The sequence below is a fragment of the Hemiscyllium ocellatum genome, chromosome 17 (assembly GCF_020745735.1).
Source record: "Hemiscyllium ocellatum isolate sHemOce1 chromosome 17, sHemOce1.pat.X.cur, whole genome shotgun sequence".
Taxonomy (NCBI): domain Eukaryota; kingdom Metazoa; phylum Chordata; class Chondrichthyes; order Orectolobiformes; family Hemiscylliidae; genus Hemiscyllium; species Hemiscyllium ocellatum.
Window position 1 is genome coordinate 54,916,805 of NC_083417.1, and position 27,030 is coordinate 54,943,834.

General features: G+C 38.8%; 2 protein-coding genes across 2 annotated transcripts in view; one reads left to right on the plus strand and one right to left on the minus strand.

The window, feature by feature from the left end:
* The window catches only part of LOC132824082 (BTB/POZ domain-containing protein KCTD19-like), a 128,909-nt gene extending 126,921 nt beyond the window's left edge, over positions 1-1,988 (plus strand). Inside the window, exons 15-16 of the mRNA XM_060838352.1 lie at positions 396-497; positions 1,848-1,988. Coding sequence (XP_060694335.1) covers positions 396-497; positions 1,848-1,988 — 243 coding nt within the window. The remainder of the gene's footprint in view (positions 1-395; positions 498-1,847) is intronic.
* Positions 1,989-5,987: 3,999 nt separating this feature from the next.
* LOC132824083 (puratrophin-1-like) overlaps positions 5,988-27,030 on the minus strand; it is a 146,835-nt gene continuing 125,792 nt past the window's right edge. Inside the window, exons 17-22 of the mRNA XM_060838353.1 lie at positions 26,689-26,866; positions 25,086-25,202; positions 24,381-24,638; positions 14,387-14,613; positions 8,987-9,064; positions 5,988-6,758 (exon numbers count right to left, since the gene is read on the minus strand). Of these exons, the coding sequence (XP_060694336.1) occupies positions 9,020-9,064; positions 14,387-14,613; positions 24,381-24,638; positions 25,086-25,202; positions 26,689-26,866 (825 nt within the window). The 3' untranslated portion in view covers positions 5,988-6,758; positions 8,987-9,019. The remainder of the gene's footprint in view (positions 6,759-8,986; positions 9,065-14,386; positions 14,614-24,380; positions 24,639-25,085; positions 25,203-26,688; positions 26,867-27,030) is intronic.

A 27,030-nucleotide genomic window follows, 5' to 3' on the forward strand; every position in this document is an offset into this window, starting at 1 on the left:
CTGTAAGTAATCTAATCTTAATACAAAACTAAGAACAATTTATTTTCCTACCAAAACCTGGTATTTAGCTTGACATGAAAAGGAGTACATTTAAGTTACATAGTGTTACTTATGGTGTTATTATTCAATTTGGCATCACTTCAATAGCTACTTAATGTACATAGTTGAATTTTATAAAAAAGTACACAATGCATTTTTATAATAAAGTACTCATGCTCATAGAACATTTCTGAAAACTTTAATGGCATAACTTCCAGAAAATTTCATCAAAGGGAATTTGCAAATTGATGGGCATTGTGCTGTACCTTGCTTAATTATACAGAACATTGTAACAGAACAATTACTATTTGGAATGCAACTTGTAAAATACCTTTTTTTTTGAAAAAAAATTTTAGACAGAAGAAATAACACCAGAAACATTTGTGTCTAAGCTGCTAAATCTAAAGGTTTTCAAGAACCAAAAACAGTCACATGAAAAGCTGGTTAAATGGTTAACGGTAAGTGATGAACATTCAATTGGGTTGCAAATTCTTATGAATCTTTACATCAACTGTTTATCATTTGTGAAGAAACTACTGTCTACATCTGTTACAAGTAATTTAAGCATAGTAAAAAAGAACATTAACAAGAGTTCCTGATTTTGTTCAGAACCTATGAGAATCAAATTTGGAATGAAGCTCAAAATACTCGTAAAAATGCTTTAAACTATCTAGACTTATTGTTTGAGATATTACAGTATAATAGAACTGGGGTAGGTGAGTTCAGGTAGTTGAATGGTTGGTTTGCAATGCAGAGTGACACCAGGAACGTGGATTCAATTTCCACACTGACTGAGGTTACCATGAAGGACTCTCTTTTTTTCAACCTCTCCCCCACCTAAGGCATGATGACCCTCAGGTTAAATCATCATCAGTCATCTCAGCCACATGGTCTGGTAAGGTGATGGCAACGTTACCTTTATCTATGATAGTGCTGGAGAAGGATTAAAGGTACATGGAAAACTACATCTATGATTTAGTGTGCATTATTATTTAGTGGTTAATGCAGCGATATTGACAAGTTGACCAAGATGTTCCAATTTGAAGTTAAAGTGTGGAGTTGGGTGTCACTTCTGTCATGGCTTTTTAAGCTCATTTTGCAAACAACCAAATTACAGCTTGAGTTAAATGGCAGGTAATCCAGAGGTTCTCAACCCACCCGGGTCTTTCAGGATTGAAAATTTGTGTGTTATATTTATGAAGTTTACTTGCACATAATTCACTCAGTGCTAGCCAGAGGCGTCATAGGAATCTGCTTTGGTTGTCTCCAACCCTCTGAAGACTTCACAGACCAGGAAAAAGTTGGCTAAAATGTCTTCCGAATCCTCACTAGACATGCCGAGGGACACCAATAGTATGGATTCAATTCCTGCACTGGCTGAGGGACATGCTGTTGCAGGCCATTCAGGTTCAAAGGATTACACTCTTTGTACTGAGAGCTGCAAGAAGCAATCTTACTAGACTCGAGTGACTGGACCAAGGATGCTACACAGGACAGTGCCAATGGGATTTAATGAAATAGCCTAGAAGCTGTGCAGGCAAAGGATGAACAATCCCTGTTCTGCAAAGCTAAGTTCCACCATCTTGCCCCTGTAAATTCAGACTCAGAGGGCCATCACTCAGTGTAACTCTGTCACTGTACAGCTGTCACAAAGAGTTGTTAACCTCTGAAACAAATGTACGATGTGCATTGCATTTTCTACTCACTTAATCTAGATAGGTTCACCAACATATGTGGCTATGTGTGCTCAAAAGTATTCATGCACCCATTGACAATAGACTTAATCCTCGCTCTCCTTGTTGGATAAGCTGGTGTACAACAAAAAGGAGATGGCCATGAGTCAAGAAAGTATGCCAAATCTCCGAATTATGACCCCTTGTGTGAAGCAGGCAGTGGAGCTGGCAGGTCACATGAGAAAACCAGAGAAGAAACATTGCTTGCACATCTGACAGGAGCAGTCTGCAATCTCCCGCGTTCGTCCAGACGAAGCTTTGTGGATCTTCAACTAAATATTTCTCATCTTCCACAGGTACAAATGGTCAATAGACATTCAATTGGAAAAGGCAACAACCTGTGCACAGCATGACCACCGCCTCTGATGATGATGGCTATGAAACATCAGAAGAAGCACCAGCACAGTGTTTGTCTAGCTTACAATGGCCCAAAGATTATCATCTTGATGTGCATTTTAGTTGGAACAGATTCTGGGGTTAAAAATCTGACCAAAACCTCCCTGTGTGCTCAGTAAGAGGAGAAAGCAACTCTCAAAGTTTCTAAAACTCAGAGGACTGACAGAGTTTAGCCACCTGCTGAGCTACTTGCCTATGGATTTGTTATAAGTGACATGGTTAACCTGCAGAGAGAGGGAAATTTAGGTAGTGATATTGAAGACTCACCATACTGGTAGAGTCTATCTAACTTTTATTGTGGCTTTGGCATGTTATCAACATTTCTGTGAAGCAGTCAAGTGCTAACTACTTTGGGGACCCAGATTCAGCAGAATGCTCAGTGGCTGCCAGATATTTGCTATGACCTGCACTCTTTTTGTCCTAGTCATGGGTGCTTAGCAACAATGTCATTGTGAGAGCAGAACAAGGCTTCCCCCTTCCTCTCAGGTGGAGCCACCAGGCATCCAAAGGGAAGAGGAATGACACCCAAGGACCCTGAAGACTTCATCTTGGAAAATTCCAAAGATGCCCTGACCTACCCTTGACTCCTTTCTGCCAGTGACTATTTCCTGGAGCAGCTGAAGCTGGGTAGGATGCACCTGCAACTATGCTAGTCCCCAGAGTTGCCAAAGTCAGGTTAGTATTTATGCTCGCTGAGCTGGTGGGTTTATTTTCAGATGTTTTGACACCATGCTAGGTAATGTATCGGTCAGCCTCCAGTGAAGTGTTCGTGTTCTGTCCTGCTTGCTATTTGTGTGTCTTGATCTGTTGTGGTTGGTGATATCATTTCTGGTTCTGTTTCTGAAAGGTTGGTAAATGGGGCCCAAGTTGATATGTTTGATAATGGAGTCCTGGTTTGAATGTCAGGGCTCTAGGAATTCCCGCAAGTGTCTTTGTTAGCCTGTCCCAGGATGGATATATTGTCCCAGTCAAACTGGTGTCCCTCTTCATCTGTATGTATGGATAACCAACTAGCCACCTAAAGACATGACCAACTATCATTGATATCCATACACACAGACAAAGCGGGACATTAGTTTGACTGGGACAACATATACATACAGCGAGCAAACCTACAACCTGATCCACAACCTGAGCTACAGATTTCACTAAAATCTCCGTGTTGCCAAAGTCTTTACAATCACCAAAATGTACCAGTCAGCACCTCCTAACCCCGCTGTCGATGTCAGGATTGTTACTTACTTGTAGTCAGAGGCAGAAGAAAAAAACAATCATCTGAGGTCACTCATATTGGTTTAACTGACATTTCGTCAATCTTGTACATGTAAACAAATGTTCATTTTCACTGTTATGACACTGAAGTCTCACCTCAGAGCTGTTGGCTAAGCAAATGTACCTGTGGCAAGTGCCACTCCAACACTTGGGGCTGAGTCAAAATGACGAGTTTTGTGGGCCTTGCTGCTGGGGAGTGCTGTCAAGAAGGGATAACCCATGCCTGTCAGCTATATGCAGGGAAACCTGTTGGGCTGATGCTTGGTGTACACTTGGCATGGACAAATTCCAGTGGTGGTAAGCCTCAATTGGTTTACAGGCCCACTGGTGAAAGTGCAAAGAAGTTAATAGATGACAAGTCCACTTGAATTTACATTTTCCACCCATCAGTCAAGGTGTGGTAATCCAACATTTTATAGCAGGTCATTGACCAGTAGGTGTTATGATACAAATCTGTTTATTGATCAGATATCTATCAACTAATTTAAAGTATTTTGTTATTTAGGTTCTATAACCATTGTAAGGAAATTAACTCAACTTGCCTTATTGGCATGAACAATGAAAAAGAAAAAAAAAAGTTTTACCAGCTTTCAGTTCTTGAAATGTAATTGTTACATAAATATTGCATGTGTTTGTGTTTTTCAGTTGACACTGCCATTTGCTTGGAAATATAGCCACTGCATGGAACTTTTGTTGAAGAAAGGATATTATAAATCTGTCTCATTTCCTGTGTTAGGAAACTAATTTTAAAAAACTCAACAGAAATGAATTTGAACCTAATGTCACTGATTTCATAACAATTATTGTATGCAATGAATATCAATATTTTAAAAGTTCAGAGCAAATGTCAGAATAACTTGAACAGTAATCTATTTAATACCAGATTGTTTGTTTTGAAAGCTGAGCTTCAAGAGATGGGGATGTGAAAAACATTTTGTGGTTAGTGTAATCATAATCAGTCCAGTCAGCCCACACCCTCTGTTTTTATCATCATTGTGGGATCACATGTAGATCATGATTACCACACAAAAAAATTTTTATTACAAATTACAAAACACTGATCCTAGCCAGTTTTTCCACAAGATGTACTTTGTATAAATTAAATGTAATTTTTAATTTGGCCACATAAATGTGTGAATTTTGCCAAACTTGCAAAATAAAGAGTTCATTACTTTTGTAGAAAAATATGCTTTTTTCATTTAAGTTCTAAATACATTGGTTTTTTTTTAGACTTGCAGCTTCTAAAGATGATTATCTGTTGGATGTTATGAGAATTTGGCAGTATAAACTACCAATTACACGTGAAAACTTGACATTAAAACTTATAATTACTTGCAATTTAGACTGTATTTGTCTCAATGAAAACCATTCAGTATATTTGTGTAGCAGATGCTGTTACTATAGTGTTAGCCTTATGTGAGGGATTAAGTCAGTTTTAATTTGTATGTTCAGTGGTGCAACTGTGCAGGCATCAACAACCCGTTTATCTATGCTCGACTCTGTGCCTTGAATTAGGATGGGACATTTCCTTTAACTATGGAATTACCCCACTTTTACACTTATCAGGATTCTAGACTTGGGAGATTTCTGAAGCCTTAAACTATAGAGAAAGGTATGGTAAAGAATTTGGACATGTCACACTTGCCTTTTGTGGAAAAGATGACCTTAGCTGTAAATTACTAGTTCATTCCAAGATACGATTGCAGTCACACTATTTGAAGGAAAGTTAATGTCTTGCTTGTCAAAACTGCTGCTTTGATGAGCAATACTCTGGATGGAAATGAACTTGTGTATTTTTTTTACTGACTAACAGGATTAATCTAGAGTTCCAGATGCCAGATGATTGAAGACTAAAGCCCTCTCAATGCTGAGCATCCCTTTACTCACACTATGGCACCTAGAACTTGTATTAATGGTATTCAAGATAATTGTGCTAGCCTGAACTACATGTTGTTTCGCAACCCATCCATACTAAAAACAACAGTGCACAAATGGCCAGTGGTCTGTTCAGCCAGAACTTTGTTATGGTTTCCTCAATGGCATACTGAGTTTTAACTTGAGTACATAATGCAGAAAGACAATATGCAGTTGGTAGCAACCTGCTCTCTAAGTAGGGTGGTTCAGCATGCCACATTGAGAATGGCTGGTGTGCAGAATCTTTCTGGAATAACTATTAATTATATTTCACTGTGAACAATGGTTGCGCAGCAAGTAGCAATACTTGTCATATTTGTCAGCCCAAACGAATTCTTATAGTTAAATAAAATGAAATTATTTAATATAGTTCAAACTTTGTAAGCTTAGATAAAAATTTTATAAATTTGATACTTTGTTAATTTGTATTTGATCCACTCTTGTTTCACTCCAACAATTTTATCAAATGAAATTTTGTTCATTCAAGATTTGTGAATAAAGATTGAAACAAAACTGGTGATATTTATTAAATACTGAAAATGCCCACGTGTAGAAGCATAGTAAACAACATTACATGACAGCAAATGCTAACTTTTCTCTCAGCAAGTTAAATCAATGTTTTGAAATTACCAATGGCACTTATGATTTCTCTATTTAGTTAAGTAATATCAGAAAGAAATTAAAATTTATTTTTCTTGCCCAAAATAAACCCAGCACCACTTGTGCTAGATACATTATTCACAGATTTTACAGAAACAAATATTTAGTGAAAAAAATGCACTACATTTAACTGTTGAATAGGTGCTGCAAAACTCCTCTGTCTTCAGTATCTTGTTAGTCTCACCACACCATTTTATTATTAATGCTGGTCAACAGGCTACCCTTAGCCAATGTGGCAATTAACGTTTTAATTTGCGAAAGGAAGCCTTATTTAACCATCTTAATCCAATAAAGCAACTAAGTTATCAAATGCATCTTATGCAACACACGAGAAATAGCTAACAATCAACGCGTATGTAAATTGCTCTGATCAAACAAAATACAAGATTTGCACAGAAATGGTAACTAATATTTACAGTGTGTCTAATTGCTCAATTTGGGCAAATGTTATCGATTTACTAGCTAATAGCAATGTCATATAATCGGCCAAATATGTGAACTGCAAGGAAAAATAAAATGCAATGTCCAATGGTCAAAGCCTCTCAGCCACACAGTCTTCCAATTTACCAGAATATGACGATTGCACAAAAATTATAAAAAATTCTAAGGAGTACCAACCACATCACATTCTGTTTTGGTGTTATGTATAAAGTATGTGGAAAGCTGATGTTCTACTCTTCAATGGCTCTTTAAGGGTTACGCATGTCTTCATGTAACATGCAGAATACCAAAGATGTGTTAAACCTAATGGAAAATACATATTAAAACAAGGCAGTAAATATCACAAAAAATTACAAAAGACAATATATTGAGAAAAAGTTGTTTAATTTTCTGCTCAAAGTGAGGAATATTGCCAAAAAACGATTTCTAATTGCCAGCAATATAGTTCGTTACAGCAGGACTGTAACTCGACCCCCTTATTTTTGGCCAAACAATCTGGTATTTTTCATATATCTCGTGTATAAGTTGACCCTAGTTTTTCAGTGGTCACTTCCTGACCATGAATGGTGTGTTGTACAAATACCCTCGGTAGATGGCCTGACCACCTGCCGGTATGCCCAGTAACTTTTGTACATATGTGTAGACTGCATGCACTTTATGGTACTGGTAACTGGAATATCACACAAAAGTACCGTTCTACCTTAGCAGGCAGAATGGAGACAGTTATTTTGCAGATAAATATTCAATAATGGCCATAATTCTTTTTCGTTTTGTTGTTGATCTGGCTCATTTGTCCATTCTTTGACTCATGCCAAGCAAGAGTTTCATCCCCTCAAAAACAATACCTTGTGTATTAGTCAACCCCTAATTTCAGCTTTCAAACAGTCTTCAAAACTCGACCTATATATGAGTATACAGGATATTTTGTCTGCGTGTATGTAAGTTCAATCTCAGAAGAGCTTCACTACTATGCCAATGCGATATTCTCGTTTTCGATACAAGTTATCAATTTTGGACTAGTTTGTACCATAAAAAAATCGTTCACTAGTAATTAAAAGTAATGAGATAATCATTATAAAAACCCTTATTAGTTTTTATATAACAAAAACTTCTACTCTTTCAATTCTGAATTGATCCTACACTTATTTATTTGATTTACCCATCATTCTAGGTGCTATAAACATTTCAAGCTGTTAAAATTCTGCTTGAAATGTGCCAGGTAACTTTGGTAACTTGAAGCACAGCAAAGTAGTACATATTAAAAAAGAAACAAAACATATGATTTTAAAAGCAGGCTTGCTTTCAATAATAACAAAGTCTTGTAATACATTTGGAAATCTAGGTTCCAATGTGGAAAAAAAGGGATTTTAGTTTTCAGTTTTATGAAGGTCAATTTTGTTTTAAAGAACAGTTGAAAAGTCAGTTTGTATAATATTCAAAACAATATTTACAAGAAATCACATGATTTAAGCTAATGACTAACAAACCATCATGTTTGCTGACTCAAGCTTTTACAACTCAGAAAAACAAGAGGAAAGATGGCCAGAAACGTGTTCATATAGATAGAAGAAGTCCATGTGCAGTAGCAGTTCCAGACAGTCAAGCCTCGAATATATTCTTAAAAAAAAAGCTGTGGAGGTGTCAGAGAGGAAGATATTCTACACAGTAATTGAAGACGGAACCACATTAAGTGAATTTTAGAGCTTGTTTTAAGAGTCTCAATAACAAAAGAAAGTAGCATTAAGTGAACACAAAGAAATTGCCTAAAGGAAACTGACTACAACTGTGTCATCTAAACAATAAACTTTAGGCTTGCAATAGGGATGACCCTTCACTGAGGTTTGAGTGTCTATAAAATATTTAAGGATGGCTATTTATAACAACATTGCTCCAATAATTCTTGTCTATTACACTACATAGTACCTTCTCATTTATATAATAAACATGTAAATCATTTTCTTAAAAGTAGATTGGCTGCCTTTTACGAATATATTCAATGACTCTAAAATAGATAAAAGGGAAGATAAAAATTATAGTTTATCAAGCCAGATTTCATTCTGGGATCTGACATGTCCAGTAATTCCATCAACCAGGATCATACTAACTCAGACGTATTAGCTCTCTTAAATTTATCAGTAATGCAATTTGTACATAAAATTAAGCATCTCTTGTGACTGAAGTATTCACAGGAATTTCCCATTGATAATATGTCTCACTCTGCCTTAAAAATATTCAATGACTCTGTCATCACTGATGTCTGGGGAAGAAAATTCTACAAACACACGATCCCTAAGAGAAAAAAGTTTATCATCATTGTGGTAAACAAAGTCCTATTGCTTTAATAAACAAGTGATTTGTGATGACTCAAAAATTGGAAATTTTGTTGCTTTTGACTTGTATGTGAGTTGTATCAACATGCAAAGTATTTAAGGGAAATAGCAAGCAATCAAGCTTTGGTAAATCAAAGATAAGAGAGTGTTAAAGAGGAAAAATACTGAACAAATAAAGCAGGAAAGCAACACCTCACTTACTTAGACAAGGCAGGACAGAAAGCACAGCTATGCTTATACCATTGTAGATGGGCGTACGGTAATTTGGTCTGATTTCTGCTGAAGAAAAGTAGAATGATAGGTTAGCAAAAGCTGTTAACAACCAACACTAAAAGGAAAGCAGGGATGAATTAAAATTTCATACCATCAGTTTCTTCAGGCATGGGTTGACACTGTTAAGTGGCACGAAGCAGCATCGACAGAGCAGATGCACAGATTGACATTGACACCAAGTCCTAAACACCTGTAACTGTATTTTTTCTAAAAAGTCTATTGGCAAAATAGTAAATCACAATCCCAATCTTCTTCACCCCAAGTAATTGGACATTTCCATTCTCTAATCACATAAATTTCACACTCAAGGTCAAATTATAGTGATTACAATTGTGTTAGAGTGTGCTAGATTAAAGGTCTGTCCTTTAACTGTTCAAATACATTGTTTGACTGAGCACTAGAAAGAAACCCATGTTTAAAAGTAGCATTTTAAAATGTAAATAAAAATTATATCCTGTGAAATCTGTTGCTGCCAAATCCAGGCCCTTTAGCTTCATATTAATATCTTGGTAATTAAGTGAGCAACATCTAATCGTATAAAAGATATAAAAGCAATAATATAAAAAGAGACAAAATGGATTTACACCAAGATGCTGTGTCTGACAAACTTAGTTACCTTAAAGATTTGAGAAAATGCAGATAATGCCCAAGTATCCAATTAGATTCTTTGAAGCTTTAGCAGTCAGTTGACAATGCTATAATTGAAAAGACTAAAAATATCCAAAGGTTCTGCGTAGCATTTTGAACCGGATAGTACATTGTTTATCCAGAGAATAGAGAAAGCTCATTAGTGTTGGGTGCAATGCTGAATTGACAAGAATTAAATTATGAGGAGAAATATAACAAGGATTGACTCCTACACCAGTTTTTCTAACCAGTATTTCAGAATTGTAATGGTGCAGAAAGATGTCATTCAGCTCATCTTATTTGCACTGCCAATCTGATCATTTAACTGAATACCAATTTCTTGCCTTTTCCCTGTAACTCTGCATGTTTTTATTTAAATAATCATTCAATGTTCTCTTGAATGCCTCAAGTGAACATGCCTTCACCACATTACCAAGTAGTGCATTCAGACTCAGACTGATAATAGCGTTATTTGAATGGTAAAATATTGCAGCATGTTGCTGTGTAAAGGGACCTTGGTGTCCTTGTGCATGCATGATAGAAGGCTGGTCTGCAAGTACAACAGATAATTAAGAAGGCAAATTGCATTTTGTCTTTCAATGCTAAAGGGAGTAAGTTTAAAGGCAGGGAGGTTATGTTGCAGCTGTATCAGGTGCTGGTGAGCCAAACCTGGTGTACTGCATGCTGTTTTGGTTTCCTTACTTGAGAAAGGATATACTAGCATTAGAGGGGATACAAAGCAGGTTGACCCTGGAGTTGAGGTGGTTGGCATATGAGAAGACACTGAATAGATTGGGATTATATTCATTGGAACTTAGAAGAATGAGGGAGGAATCTTATAGAAACATAAAATTACGAAGGGAATAGATAAGATAGAAGTAGAACGGATGTTCCCACTGGTGGGTGAAATTAAGACAAAAGGGCATAACCTCAGAATTGTGGGGGAGCAGATTTAGGACCAAATTGAGAAGGAAATTCTTCACTTAGAGGATGTGAATCTGTGGAATTCCATGCCTAGTGACGTAGTTGAAGCTTCCCCATTGAACATTTTTAAAAGGTGAGATAGATAATTTTTTGAATAGTAGAAGAATTAAGGGGTGTGGTGAGAGGGCGGATAAGTGGAGCAGAGTCCATGAAAAGATCGGCAATGATCGTATTGAATGGCAGAGCAGGCTGGAAGGGCCAGATGGCCTACTCCTGCTCCTATTTTTTTGATGTTCCAACTACTAATGGTGTAGTATTTTGCTTGTTTTGCAAAACACTTCAAAATTCTGTCCTCTGGTTTTCAATCTGTTTATGAATGGAAACAGTTTCTTCTTGTCTGCTCTGTCCAGACCCTTCATGGTTTTGAAAATTTCTACCAAATCTCCTCATAGACATCTCCCCTTGACAAAAGAAGCCCCAATTTCTCCAATATTTCCTTGTAACTGAAGTATCTGATCTCAACTGTCTTTATTACCAAATACCTGTCATAATCACATTCATTATTCTTTAACTTAATTTCCACTTCCCTTGTCAGCTAGAGAACTCTGCACTTTTGTCCTATCTTTCCCTTTGGAGGAATATCATTTGTTCACACCCAAATCACCTCCTCTTTGAGGGTAGTCCAATCTTCAACTGCTTCTTCCACCATCCTTTAATCCTAGTCAATCAGACCAGCTCATATTAAAATCCACACTTCCAGGTGTAAATTGTTACTCTGAATTCACCAATGATATCCTAACCTTTATGATACAAATATCAGACTCCCTTAGATGTTCCTCCACTGTCACTTCACCTGTTTGGCCTACTTCATTCCCAAGAACTAGGTCTAGCAGTGCTTCCTTTCTTGATGGGCTAGACATATACTGGGGTAGGAAGTTTTTCTGGACACAATCTAGGAACATTGGTCCTTCAGCCCCTTACACTAATCCCTATCCCAGCATGGATAATTAATGTCCCCTAGGTTAACTGAGACATGATGTTTACACCTTGCTGTAATTTCTTTGCAAGTTTGTTCCTTTACATCCTTCCCACTAGTTAGTGGTCTACAGATTACATTGAGCAACATAATTGCATAATTCTCTTAAACTAATTTTGTCCTTGAACACTCAGTAACATCTTTCTATGGTACTGCAATGCTCTCCTTATCTAAAAATCTCCCTCCTTTTTTTATTTTTTTCTGAACACCTTGTAACCACAATTATTGACATCCCTTCCTTAAGCAAGCCTCCATTATCAGCACATAATCATGATCCAAAATGCAAACTGTGCTTGTAACTCCCCAATCTTATTTATTATTCTATGCTTCACTTATATATGGTATATCTTTGATTTAGTCTACATTACTTTCCCACTTAATCTAACTCAATCTACTTACAATTCTCTATGCTAGTGCTTTCTAGCTCTCCCAGCATTTTGTCTACCCTCCTAGTATTGTCTCCTAGTTCTCACATCCTTGCTGAGGTGTTCAAATCCTTCCCAACTGCAATAGCAAAATGCTCTGCAAGAAACTTGGTCCCAGTCTGTTCAGGTTCAACCTTTCTGGTTTGTTACAGGTACCACTGCCCTCAGAGCCAGTCCCACTGTTTCATCTAAAGCCCTCCCTTCTGCATCATCTTTCCATACATTCAATTATCTGTCTTATCTTCCTTTTTCTGTACTTATTTGCACATGACACTGGTAGTAATCCAAAGGCTATTAGAGATCTTGTTCACTAATTTTCTACTTAAATCCCTAAATTACACACATTCCAGATGCCGGTTTGCTCAGTGAGCTGGAAAGTTCATTTTCAGATGTTTCGTCACCATATTAGATAACATCTTCATTGAGCCTAATGTGTTTCTGGACATGTTTTGTCTGCTTGTTTGGGTTTTTTTTAGCAACAAACTCCAACAAGCAGACAAAACACGTCCAGAAACCGTAGCCACTATCCCCTACATCAAAGACACGTCTGAAACGACTGCCAGACTATTGCATCATGGTAGCCCACAAACCCACCAACACACTAAAACAGCAACTAATGAAATTGAAAGACCCCATACAGACAACAAGCAAAACTAATGGCATTTACAAAGTACCTGGCAAGAACTGTAACATACACGACATTGGACGAACAGGTAGAAAACTATCCACTAGATACACGATCATCAACTAGCCATAAAAAGACATGACCCTCTCTCACTAGTATCCTTACATACAGATGAGGAAGGACACCACTTCAACTGGGACAACACATCCATCCTAGGACACGCATGAGAATTCCTAGAAGCATGGCATTCCAACTAGAACTCTACCAACAAACAGATTGACTTGGAACCCATTGACCAGCTCCCTCCCCCCCCAGAGAAAAGAACAGGAAATGACATCACCAACCCAATGAAACCCAAACATATAGATAGAAAACAGGCTACACCATCAGGGCTTCATCCGGAGGCTCACTGAAGATGTTACCTAGTATGGTGACGAAACGTATGAAAATGAACCTTCCAGCTCAGCAAGCAAACCTACATCCAGAATTTCAATCTGAGCTACAAATCTTCTCAAACTTGTTAATACACATTCCCTATCCTACCCATGACATTAGTACAATGTGGAACATGACCTCTGGTGCTTGCCCTTACTGAGACAAATGTACTGCAGAAGTCTTTCATTAAATCTATAAAGAATTAAACCTGCCAACCATAGCGAATTTTAGATGCAATTTCTCAATTTTCCTTAGATTCCATGAACTTTTACCTTTCTGATCAGTCTGCAATGTGAATTCTTGCTGAAATTCGTGTAGGCCACATCAATTACTCTCCATCATCAACTTTCCTTGTTACATCCTCAGAAAATTCCATTGTGTTAGCCAGATGTGACCTTACTTTTCTAAGTTTCTGCTGACTTTCCCTAGTTAACCTGTTTCAAAATTGTGATCAATACCATCCTTCAAGTTTTTCTCACAAACATGTCACCACTGAAGGTAGGCTAATTACTAGGCCTTTCTCCCCTTTTCAAAAACAGCACAGCCTTAACAGTCCTTCAGCACCATGCCAGACATTCAGAGACACTGCCACTTCCTCCAGTTCTTCTCTTAACAACATGAGATACAAACACAGGACAGATGCTGTTTTTGCTGAACACCTCCATTCAGTTCACACACATAGCTCTGAACCTCAGGTCTTCTCAGCCTCCTAAGCTGTTCGCTGAACTTCACTGGAACAGTACCCCATTTATTGATCAGGAATTTTGCAAACTTTTGGACTTAATAAATTTAGATCATTACTACTGCTCCTATCTTTTGCACAGCAGATACTGGTAATGTTTTTGCTTCTGCCATTTTAACTTGTCTAGACTCATCTTTTGTTTCTTTGTATTATTACCATCTCTTACCTTGCACCATCAATTCTCCTACCAATTCAGTCACTTCTGCCACCTTGCACAGACCTGCTCTTCTAATATTTCCTGCCTCCATCCTTGCTTTCCCAGCTCTGCATTGCATGTAACTTGATTATTTTTTATTTCTTTCAATTTTGATTAAAGGTCACTCAATGACCTGAAACATGAACTGTTATCTGTTTGCACAATGCTCCTGGACCTGAACATTTATAACATGTTCTGTTTTTGTATTATCCATCATAGATTGTATCTGCAGAACTCGCAGATGTCTAAAACTTGAAAAAGTAACTATAAATGGTATCAGCTGTATGACCAGAGGCTACACATACATACAATACATACCGTTGAAATATACTGGCTGTTAGAGAAACGAGGCTTGTGTTCCAGTGGGGAGATGGTAGTAGAACTGTGCTTGGATCCTGGGAAAGAATACGAGGCTGATATATCGGATGGAGATCCTGTATCTTCTGAAAGGTTTTCAAGAAGGAGACTGGAGACGCAACCACTATCAGATCCACTAGAGCCACTGGCAGACATACAGTGAAAAGAAGATTCTGAGCTTTCAGTTGCTGAAAAAGAATAGGAAGAACATTGATCAAATCAAAGCTTTCTAGTAATCAAGATGAAGAATATTTTTTACTTAAACACTTGCAGGTTAAGGCTTTAATTGGGAATATGCCATAGAAGTGTTACTGTGCAGATGGGCGCCATTTAACCCATTATGGTTGCAGTAGCATCATTACCTAGTGCCACTCTTCACATACCCAGCATTCTATTTCTATCTAAATTGTCATCCAATACCCTCTTGAATGCTGCAACTGAACTTGCCTCCACCACATTTCTATAGGGCATTTCGTACCGAAACTACTCACTATGTGAGAAAGCTTCTCACATCACTTTTGCTTCTTTGTACATCACTTCAGACCTCATTCTCATTCCTTCGACAAGCAGAAAAAGCTTCTCTCTATCTATTCTATCCAGCCCACTCGTGATTTTGAAAACCTCTATAGAATCTCTTCTCAGCCTTCTTCTGTGCGTTCCCAAATTCTTCAATCAATCCTCATAACTGAAGGTTCTCATTTCTGGAAATATTCTTATAAATTGCATCTATGCTTTCTCCAATGCATTCACATCTTTGCTATTATGTGGTACCCACAACTGTACAAAATATTTGGCTGAGGTCTAACAAGTACCTTACACACATACAACATCACCTCCTTGATCTTGTACTCTATGCCCCAATTAATAAAGCCAAGGCAAATGCATGCTGTATGCACTGCTTTCTCCAATTGACCTGCTACTTGCATGATCTTTGCACATACAGACCCAGATTTCTCTGCTCTTGAACACCCTTTTGAATTGTACCTCCTATTTTATATTGTCATTCAATATTCTTTGTACTAAAGTATCACCTCACATTTTTCTGCATTGAACCTCAATCTGCCTACTTTATGGACTTGTCAATGTCCTTTTGGAATTCCTCCTCACAGGTTAAAATCTGTCCAAGTTTTGTATCATCTGCAGTCTTTAAAATTATCTCCTGTACACCATGATCCAGACTGATAACGTACACCAAAATAGCATGGGTCCTCATACCAACACGAGGGGAGCTCCACTGCAAACCTTCCCCCAGCCCCAAAACAATCCACTGACCATTCACTGTTTCTTATCACTCAGCAAATTTTATATTAAACCCCTTTTATACCCTAAACTATTACTTTCCTCACAAAGCTGTTGTGTGGCATTGTATCAAATGCTCCTGGAAATTCATGTACATCATAACAACTTCTGCTTCATTTCAAAATGCTCCAGAAAGTTAGTTAAACATGATTTCCCCTTTAGAAAACCTTTCTGACTCTTCATAATTAACCCACCTTTTTCCATGTGACTACTGATTAAATCCTGAAAAATTGTCACTAAAAGCTTCCATTCCCCCAAAGTTAAACCAACTGGTCTATAACTGCTGAGATTATCCTTAGAACTTTTCTTGTTCAAGGCCATGATGTTTGCAACTGTCCAGTCTACTAGCATCTCCCCCAAGTTCAAGAATGCTGAAGATTATGGCCAGTTTCCCCTCAATTTCTATCCTTACGTCCTTCAAAATCCTGGGATGCATCTCATCTGTTCCTGGCACTGTGTCAAATCTAACAACTTAAAATTTATTCCATAATAATTTTGAACCCTTCTCGTAACAGAGTTTCCTTCCTTATGGCCATGGCCTTAACAGCATTCTCTTCTTTTGTAAGGATAATGCAAAGTATTCATTTAACAACTGTTCATGCCCTTTTCTCCGATCTCTGTCAACCTTTTCCTCAACAACTTTTTGTTCCAATCCTGCCCAGCCCTGCTGTTGCCCCAACTGAAGTCAGCTCTCTGCCAACTAATTTTTCTAGTTCTGGATTGCCGCATGTCATCTCTGCCATCCTCAACTTAATTATATAATGTTCACTGTCTTCCTCACCTCGACTTGTTTCACTTGGCCCAGCTCATTTCCAAGCACCAAGTCCAACAATGCATGCTTTCTTGTTGAATCGGACTCATGTTGTAGGAAATTCTCCAGAGTACATTCTAGGAACACTTGCTTAGTAACATGGCTTTACAGATAATGTATTAAAATGGACAGAAGATTGGTTAAGTAACAGAAAGCAAAAATTGGGGATTAATGGATATTTTTCTCATTGGCGATCAGAGGCTAGTGGTCTGCAATTGTTTACAATTTACATAGATGATTTAGAGGTGGGGCCCAAACATAGTGCGTCAAAGTTTGCAGATGACACTAAGATGAATGGTATAGCAAACTGTGCAGAGGACACTGAAAGTCTGAAGGAGGGATGTAGATAGGCTAAGTGGTGGGCAAAGATGGAATACAATATAGGTAAAGGTGAGGTCATCCATTTTGGTTTAAAAAACAGCAAAATGAACTATTATTTGAATGATGAAAAATTGCAGCACATTGCTGTGCACAAGGACCTAGTTGTCCTTGTGTATGAATTACAAAAGGTTAGTTTGCAGCGGCAGCAGATAATTAAGAAAGCAAATGAAACATTGTCCTTCATTGTTAGAGGAATGGAATTTAAAAAAAGAGGGGCAATGATGCAAGTGCATTGGGTACTGGTGAGGCCATACCTGCAGAACCGTGTACAGTTTTGATTTCCTCATTGGAGAAAGGATATACCGGCACTGGAAAGATTCACTAGGTTGATTCTGGAGTTGAGAGGATTGGCTTATGAGGAGATACTGAGTAGACTGGGATGATACTTACTGGAATTTAGAAGAATGAGGGGGGATTTTATAGAAACATGCAACATTATGAAAGGAATAGATAAAACAGAAGCAGAGAGGTAGTTACCATTGGCAGATGAAACTAGAACCAGGGGGCATAGCTTCAAAATAAGGGGGAGTGGATATAAGACTGAGTTGAGGAGGAAATTCTTCACCTAAAGGGTTGTTAATCTATGGAATTCCATCCCCAGTGAAACAGTTGAGGCTACCTTATTGAATGTTTTTAAGGCAAAGATAGATAGATTTTTGAACAATAAAGGAACTAAGGGTTATGATGAGCAGGCAGATAAATGGAGTAGAGCCCACTGAAAGATCAAACCATGATCTTACTGAATGGCAGAGCAAGCTTGATGGGCTAGATGGCCTACTCCTGCTCCTATTTCTTATGTTTTCATACGTTATCAGTATCCCAGTATATATTTGGGTAATTAAAAGTCCCCCAATACATCTATTCTAAAATGTTGCATATCTGCAGATATAGAACATGGAAAAGTACAGCATAAAGCAGGCCCTTTGACCCATGATGTTGTGCTGAGGATTATTCCTAATCTAAAATAACCTAACCTACGCACCCCTCAATGCACTGCTGTCCATGTGCATGTCCAGCAGTTGCTTAAATGTTCCTAATGACTCTGCTTCCACCACCACAGCTGGTAATGCATTCTATGCATTCACAACTCTCTGCGTAAAGAACCTACCTCTGACGTCTCCTCTATACCTTCCTCCTAATATCTTAAAACTATGACCCCTCGTGCCAGTCATTCCTGCCTTGGGGAAAGGTCTCTGGCTATCGACTCTATCCATGCCTCTCATTACCTTTTATACCTCAATTAGGTCACCTCTCTTCTTCTTTCTTTCCAGTGAGAAAAGTCCGAGCTTAGTCAACCTCTCTTCATAAGCAAGCCCTCCAGTTCAGGCAGCATCCTGGTAAACCTTCTTTGCACCTTCTCCAAAACCTCCGTATCTTTCCTATAATGGAGCGACCAGAACTGGACATAATATTCAGGAGTCCTGTAGAGTTGCAGCAAAACCTCGCAGCTCTTAAACTTGATCTCCCTGTTAATGAAAGCCAATGCACCATATGCTTTCTTAACAACCCTATCCACTTTTAGGGTGGCAACTTTGAGGGATCAATGCACTTGTACACCAAGACCTCTCTGTTCCTCTACACTGCCAATAATCCTGTCTTTAATCCTATATTCAGCATTCAAGTTCGACCTTCCAAAATGCATCACTTCGCATTTATCCAGGTTAAGTTCCATCTGCCATTTCTCAGCCCAGCTCTGCATCCTATGTCACGCTGCAGCCTGCAATAGCCCTCGATACCATCAATGGCACCTTCAACCTTTGTGTCATCAGCAAATTTACTAACCCATCCCTCAACCTCCTCATCCAAGTCATTTACAAAAATTACAAAGAGCAGAGGCCCAAGAACAGAGCCCTGCGGGACACCACTCACCACTGACCTCCAGGCAGAATACTTTCCATCTACAATCACTCTCTTCCTTCTGCCGGCCAAACAATTCTGAATCCAGCTAGCCAAATCTCCCTGTATCCCATATCACCTGACATTATGCGCCTTCCATGGGAAACCGTATCAAATGCCTTGCTGAAGTCTATGTACACCACATCCACTGCTCAATCTTTGTTGACCTGTCTCATCAACTCCTCAAAGAACTCAGTAAGATTTGTGAGGCATGACCAGCCCCTCACAAAGCCATACTGACTGCTATGCTTTTCTAAATAGTCATAAATCCTATCCCTCAGAATTCTTTCCAAAACCACAGACACAATACTGTCCGGTTTGTAATTGCCCTATTCCCCATCTTGAAAAGAGGATCAACATTTGCCTTCCTCCAATCCTCCGGTATAACTCCCGTGGACAGTGAGGAATCAAAGATCTTTGTCAGCAGCCTAGAAACCTCCTTTCTCACTTCGGGGAACAACCTAGGATAAATCTGGTCTGGCGCTGGGGACTTGTCAATCTTAACGTTTGCCAAAAGTTTCAGCACATCAACTTCATCAATCTTGATCTGTTCAAGCCTGTTTCCCAGCTCCTCAAAGTTCTCATTCACAACAATATCCCTTTCCTTAGTGAAAACCAAAGCAGAAAACTCATTTAGGGCTTCCCCTATCTGCTCAGATTCCATGCAAAAGTTCCCAGACCGGCCCTCTGTCGAGGAATACGTTCCTCTACATTCTTCCAGTAGTTGGTAATCTAAAGAGTACACCAAACAATATAATTGTAACCTTTTTATTCCTTACCTCTATCTAAATCCACTCATCCTAGAACACCTCCTTGCAACCCTGCGAGATCCTCTTTCTCCAGCTCTACAATGCTCTCCTTATCCAATATTGCTTCCATTCATTCTTTTCTATCGATCCTGAGCAACTTATACCGAAGAATATTAAACATCCAGTCTTGCCCTTCCTTGATGCAGGTCTCTGTTACTGCCACAACATCATAATTCCACATGGCAATTTGCATCTGTAACTCCTCAACCTTATTCATTATGCCTGTGCATTTACATACATGCATGTAAACTCTGTTTCAACTTAATTTATTTCTCCCTCACACTGACTTTACCTATGAACTTGTTATTCTCCACACTAGTGACAACTGTATCTCCAAATATTTTGTGAACTCTGGTATTCTCTGCTGAATATATTCCAGGACACCGCCCCACCCTTCACTAATACATACATTTGGGTAATTCAAAGTCTAAATTCTCTGTTGGTTCCCAAAGTACTGACAAGTCAGTGTAAAACACTGGCAAAAATGCCTTGCAATGAATTCAGTCTCAATCTGCCTGCGTTTGTCCAGCTGCTATTTTCCTCAGAGTCCCAGGCCTCTAAAGTCCTCTGTCCTGCACTATCTTTCCAGCCAGACATTTATCAATCTTACCCCCCTACTTCTGCACTCTGTTGCAAATGTCCTTGATGTCCCTTGAAGAGAAAGTTTATTTAGCATGACTCCAAATCCTATAACCCCAGATTAACATTTTGTTTATCTACCTCTGATATTCTCTATAACTCCCTGGAGGATAAACTGATCAACCCTTGAAAACAGGTGTTGGCATGGGGTACATGATTATTTTGTATCTATTAATTGCATTACAGGCAACATGTTAAATTGGTGCTCTTTTAATATGTTTTTAGTGTTCACTGGTTGCCATACCAGTATGGACCATGATATTGAGTGGCCAGGACTTCTTAAAAGCTGCTTGTAGCTGTTAAGGATGAATGCACTGTAACTGCGAGAAGTGATCAGTGATTATTCAAAAGTTAATTTGTGATATGAACAATGTCTGAACAGGCAACATACTGAGCAACAAGGTTCTCAGACTAATCACGAAAGATCTTGATGGAAAGGGAAAGAGAAATCATCCAGGTGCAGTTTGATGTGCTGGCCAGAGGCAATTCACAACATATGTTTGGAAGGCAATGGGAACAAAGTGTTGCAAAAATGTTGGTCCATGAACATGGATGTAGTGCAGAAGACCTGACACAAGCTAAAATGGTGAAAAATCTCATCTTCAAATGTATATCTATAAATTGCACTGTTACCCTCAACCATTGCTCCATTCTTTGCTTGGAGAAAGTGAGGACTGCAGATGCTGGAGATCAGAGTTGAAAACTGTGGTGCTGGAAAAGCACAGCAGGTCAGGCAGCAACTGACAAGCAGGAGTGTTGATGTTTCAGGCATAAACGCTTCATTAGGATGTGATTAAGGGCCAATGCCTGAAATGTTGACTCTCCTGCTCCTCATATGCTGCCTGACCTACTGTGCTTTTCCAGCGCCATACTTTTTGACCCCATTCTTTACTTCTCCGTCGCTATTAATCAACGGTTAACCATTCAATTCAAAAGCTCTTCTGTCACTAAACACTGAGCACTGCTTCAAGATTGATATCCACATCTCCAAGCTTGCACACAAGCCGGGGCAAACTAATCAACCAGAAAAGCAATAGGATGTAACAGATTGTAGGATACACAATTGCAAACTTCTCTCTTGCTGCCACAACTTCCACATAACAGCAGGCCAATAACTTCAGAAGCATATTTGTGCCTTCACATTTTGATACCCATGACAAAGGCAGCATTGGCCATCAGGTGAAGGGCATTGTTGAAGTTCTCTGGGGTGAATAGTGGAACCTAAATTGCTGGTGATGGTACCTTCTGATTCTGCCTTCTGCTCTCATCCCAATCTCTTCTGACAAGCTGCAGATATGTAAACATGCTGACTTTCTCCACTCCTCTCATCACAATTCTGTACTTGGTCAGTTTTCCTTTTCATTTTTTTCTCTTCCATTTCAGCTAGCCAAGAACCAAATTTTTCCAATCAGTGCAAGGTTGGAAATAAAGAAATACAACCACAGTCAAATTACTCAAAGCCATCACCTCAAAGTAGTTTCTAATCACTGGTCTCTTGAGAAGTTGAGATAAGAAAGATAAGCTGAGGCTCTAGTGCTGAGACCTCTGTTTTGGAGGTATTGATGTGTTTAAAAATCCCCAGATCTGGATGAGCTGTATCACAGTTTGCTATGGGAGACAAGAGAAGACCCGAAGTTTTAAACTGTTCCTAGCCACAGCGGAGATGTCCATGGGCTAGAGGAGAACTAATGTGGTTCTACTTTTCAAGAAAGATGGCAGAGATAGAGCAGGAAACCACAGACCAGTGAGCCTCACATGGAGTGGTAGAAAAAAGATTGAAGCAAATAATGAATTGGAAGATTAATCTCCATTTAGAGAGGCACCATTTGATCAGAAATAGTCAGCATGGCTTTGTCAGGGGGAGGTTGTGCCTCAAGAATTTGATTGAATATTTCAAGGAGTAACTAAGTGTGTAGATGAGCATAGTGTAGTTGATGTAGGTTATATGGATTTCAGTAAAGCTTTTGGCAAACTCCTAAATGGGAAACTGATAAAGAAGGTAAAACGTCACGAGATCCAGGAAACTTGGCAAGTTGGAGACAAATTGGCTTCGTAGCAGGAGGCAGAAGGTGGTGAAAGGCTATTTGTGTGACTTCAGCCCGGTGTGCAGTGGTGTTCCATAGGGATCAGGACTGGGTCCCTTATTAGTCATGACATTTGTAAATGATGTGGACAAGAACACTGAGGGGGAGATAGATAAATCTGTGATGACACGAAGATTTGCCAGGTAGTTGACAGTGAGGAGGAAGGTCATAGAGTTATAGTTATACAGCACATAAACAGTGTCCAGGGTAATGGCCTCAGCCAATCAGCCTCTCTCTAATGCTCAAACCCTCGAACCCTGGCAATATCCTTGTAAATCTTCTCGGAACCTCTTCAAGTTTCACAACTTCCTTTGGATAGAGAGACCAGAATTGAATGCAGTACCCCAAAAGTGGTCTAACTAATCTTCTGTACAGCCGCAACATGACCTCCCAACTCCTATCCTCAATGCACTGACCAATAGAGGCATGCATACCAAAGGCCTTCTTCATTATCTTATCTACTACTAAGTCACTTGCAAGTCTTAGGTTATAGGAGGATATAAATGGTTTGGTCAAATGGGCAGATCAGTGGTAGATGGAATTTAACCCTGACAAATGTGAAGTGATGTATTTTGGAAGAAGGAATAAGACAAGGGAGTACCAAATGAAAGGGAGGGCACCAGGAAGCTCAGAGGAACACAGGGATCTTAGGATACTTTTCCACAGAACCCTGAAGGTGACATGACAGGTTAATAGGGTAGTTAAGGAGGCATTTGGAACACTTGCAAAAACATTCAGTTGAGACACAGATTATAAGAGGTCATGTATGGGATGTACAGAACTTGGTGAGGCCGCAGTTGAAGTACTATATGCAGGTCTGGTCACCACACTATAGGAAAGATTTGATTCCACTGGAAGGGGTACAGAGGAGATTCACCAGGATTTGTTTTTTTAAAACAAAACAAACCAAAGAACTGCGAATGCTAGAAATCAGAAACAAAAATAGAAATTGCTGGAAAAACTCAACAGGTCTGGCAGCATCTTTGGAGCATCTAGGAATAGGTTGGTATATATTCTGAAGATGGGGCGGTAGAAGTGAGAAATAATAGGTAGAGATAGAACCTGAAGGGACGGAAGGGAGGGAAAGAGAGAGAGAGAGAGAGAGAGAAGAAAACAGCAACTAGGCAGACAATGGAATGGGTAAAGGTCAGTGTGGGAGAATCAACAGCTGCTAACGAAGACCATTAGTAGCTGACAATGGGTTGTTTGTAGTGGCAGTCCATGTGATGACAGAGCAGTCTGAAGAAAGGTCACTGGACCCAAAAAGCTAACTCTGGTTTCTCTCTTTAGATGCTGCCAGACCTGCTGAGCTTTTCCAGCATTTTCTGTTTTTGTTTCTGATTTCCAGCAACTGCAGATCTTTGTCTTTTTTCAGTCAACATTAATATACTCAGACCTCATGCTTTGCACCGACAATATCCTACATACTGTGTTAATCAATCTCAACAGTAGACAAAAGAAGCCACAATCTTTTCCAAAAAATAAAGTATTCTAAGACCATCACATACTGACTGCACTGCACAATGTGTGTGTATTTCGGGAGACTGTTCATGTACAGGTCGTTCTGTTACAATGCAACAGTTGTGCTCTTCTACAACCCTGCTGTATAAGATTGCTAGACCCGTTCAGTAGAAAGTTTGCATTATCCAAATAGCATTCACATCGCATTATAGCAAACGCGTGTTAACGAAATCTGTTAGAGGAGGACGACCTGTATATACTCTCACGTGAGAACCACAGGAGGAATAAAGGAATTGAGTTTAATGTACAATGTTATTATTCGGTTTCATGTTATCGTTCACAGGAATTTCTGAAAGTAAAGACACAATGAGGGCAATTTTAACTTATCCCGAGGGTGGGAAACTGAATGGATTAGGGAGATGCTGACTTTACAGCTGCTAAATGATGCCAATTTCAACCTATCTCACCACTTGCATGGTTTTATATCCCACCCAACTTAACTTTCCACTGGAGTCAACAAATAATATTTTAAAAATGTGCAAAGATTTTCTGTTTATTAGGGTTGTAACACTTACTCATGGAGGGTTGGCTGCTTGTTTCATGTTCCAGTTCATCCTCCTCAATACAAGTGTTGACATCAAATGGACGTTCAGTATTTACCCCTGACAGCAATGTCTGGTTAGTATACATATGGAGATTCAGTGGTCCCAACAGTGAGGATGAGGATGGACAACCAGCTGAAGGACTGCCGTTACTTGAAATGTTCTGTGTCCTTCTAAATGGGTTAGTGTGATCGAATAAGGAGACTGCAATTGAAGCTCTGGTCCGTGCTCCTGTAAGAAGTGCAAGATTCTCAAAGGCATGAAGAATGGACAATTACCAATAAAAATCACACAATTGCTTAAATAATACTTTAAGGAGTTAAAAGCAAGATATTTTGTTTGAAATTTTTATTGAAGACTGAGTTTTCGTTGAACAAACAAAAACTGGATAAATCAGTGTATTGATATCTAGGTTGAAATCTCTTCAGAGTTATCAACATCCAAATATACATGCAGTTAAAAACACTACAGCAAGTATAGATTTTAATAACCGATAATAGAGATTTTGCTTCATAGTTGCTTATTCTCCAATCTTTTACTAAGACTGTGCATTCATATTGAATTGGTCTGAATTTTCAGAAAGCTGTTTTAAGGTTCAGTTTAGTATAATTTGCAACTCGCTTCTTTGTCCATCAAGATTATTGGACCCATGTCAGTAAACTAATTCAGAAAACTTACCTCTGCCTTTCATAATATAATCAATGGCTCGATCATTGATTGCAGCCTCACTTGGCTTGATGTCCAAGAATGGTTTATTACCAATTCCCATAGACACCATTTCCTGCATTCGTACTTCTGAAACAGATATTCATCATATAGACTATAAGATCATAAAACATAGGAACAAAAATTAGGCCATTCAGCTCATTGAATGGTGGAGCAGACTCAATCATGGCTGATAAGTTTCTCAACCCTATTCTCCTGCCTTCTCTCTATAACACTTGATCCCCTTGATACTCAATAACCTATCTACCTCAGTCTTATATATACTCAATGACCTGGCCTCAATAGCCTTCTGTGACAATAAGTCGTAGATATGAACGACATCAGTTCACCACTTTTATTCGGATTAACAATATTTTCAATATAAAGCAGTTGACTCCTGCCACCCCTCTTTGTCCCCATCTTAGGCTGATCAGGTTGTGCAAAACCCATTTTCTGTCTGATACACAGATGGCTTCAAAGCCCATAACATTCTCTTTATGACCATTCAGCTTTCACCACTGCAATATCTCTAGTCCATATTGTAAGCTCAAGTCCAAAATATGAGTCCCCTGATTAAGACTGATAATCTAGTCGAATCAGGGAGACCTGCCTGACATAAAAGGATGAATGTGCTCTGAATGCCTGACTCAATGACAGGTGGTGCGATTATCAAAGGCTATGCAGTTGTGAATAAAGGGTGATTGGTGATGAGATGCCGGCCTCTGAACAGCTACTTCACTACTGACATCAATTTTTTTGTCAGGAAACTTGGGAATGTCATTCTGTTGTGAGAAGAGGGGGTGCTCTTGAGTTTGGGCATCTAGTGTCCGCACTAAAAATGACATGATGTGAAAAAGCCAGGCAAGTCACTAATGGGTGTGGACTTGGGAGAGACATTCTGTTTTTAGAAAAGATACATTGTAGACTCATGTTTGGAAGAAGTGACTGGGGTTTGGGATGACACTGGAAAGAAATAGCAGATTGATTTGGAACAGCTAGGAGAAAGTGAGGACTGCAGATGCTGGGGATCAGAGCTTAAAAATGCGTTGCTGGAAAAGTGCAGCAGGTCAGGCAGCATCAAAGGAGAAGGAGAATCGACGTTTCAGGCATAAGTCCTTCTTCAGGAAGGGCTGATTTGGAACAGCACCTATTAGGACGGTAATCGTGTTGAGCTCCTTACCTTTTTCTTCTCCAGAGCCAAACTTTCCCTCTGCAAACTAATTTTGCAACAGGAACTTGAAATTATTATTTGTTTCCTTATTAAATTGCAACGGAAACAGTATTCACTTCAAACATGGGCAAAAAGCAGAATGTCTTTAGCTAATATGACAATTGGCACATCCTCTACTTGGAAATGTATATTATGTTTTAATTTCAGATTTCCAACATCTGTACCTTTCTGTTAATTACTTACTAGCTTTGTTCTAAAATGTGCCTTGGAATATTATGTTAAAGATAGCTGAATGAATGTAAGCTAAGTTTGTAGATGCTATTATTCAGACAAAACAGAAACACATTGGCAAAGCTCATCATGAAAATACTAACCTAGAATAACAAACCTTTGTAAATTTATTACCTTTATTTCTGGTCGCTTGCTGCCATAAGATACTTGATATATCTTTTGTCCAGGCCTGTTTTACTTCTTCTGAACTTGCCTGAAGAACATACGTATCATTGGATTTCCGTCGACGAAACCATATTTCAAAACGTACACTGCTCTCACCACTAGTTTCTGTTAAACCTATATCAGCTGTCTATGAAAGAAAAAACGTTAAACAACATTTATTGATATTCAATTTATATAGTTTATTGGCCAATGATACATCATTTCTCTTAACAAACTGCTCTCTTTGTGGCATGCTTTTCAATTGTTTATCAATAGCTTTAATTGCATTATATACTAAATACTATACTGATA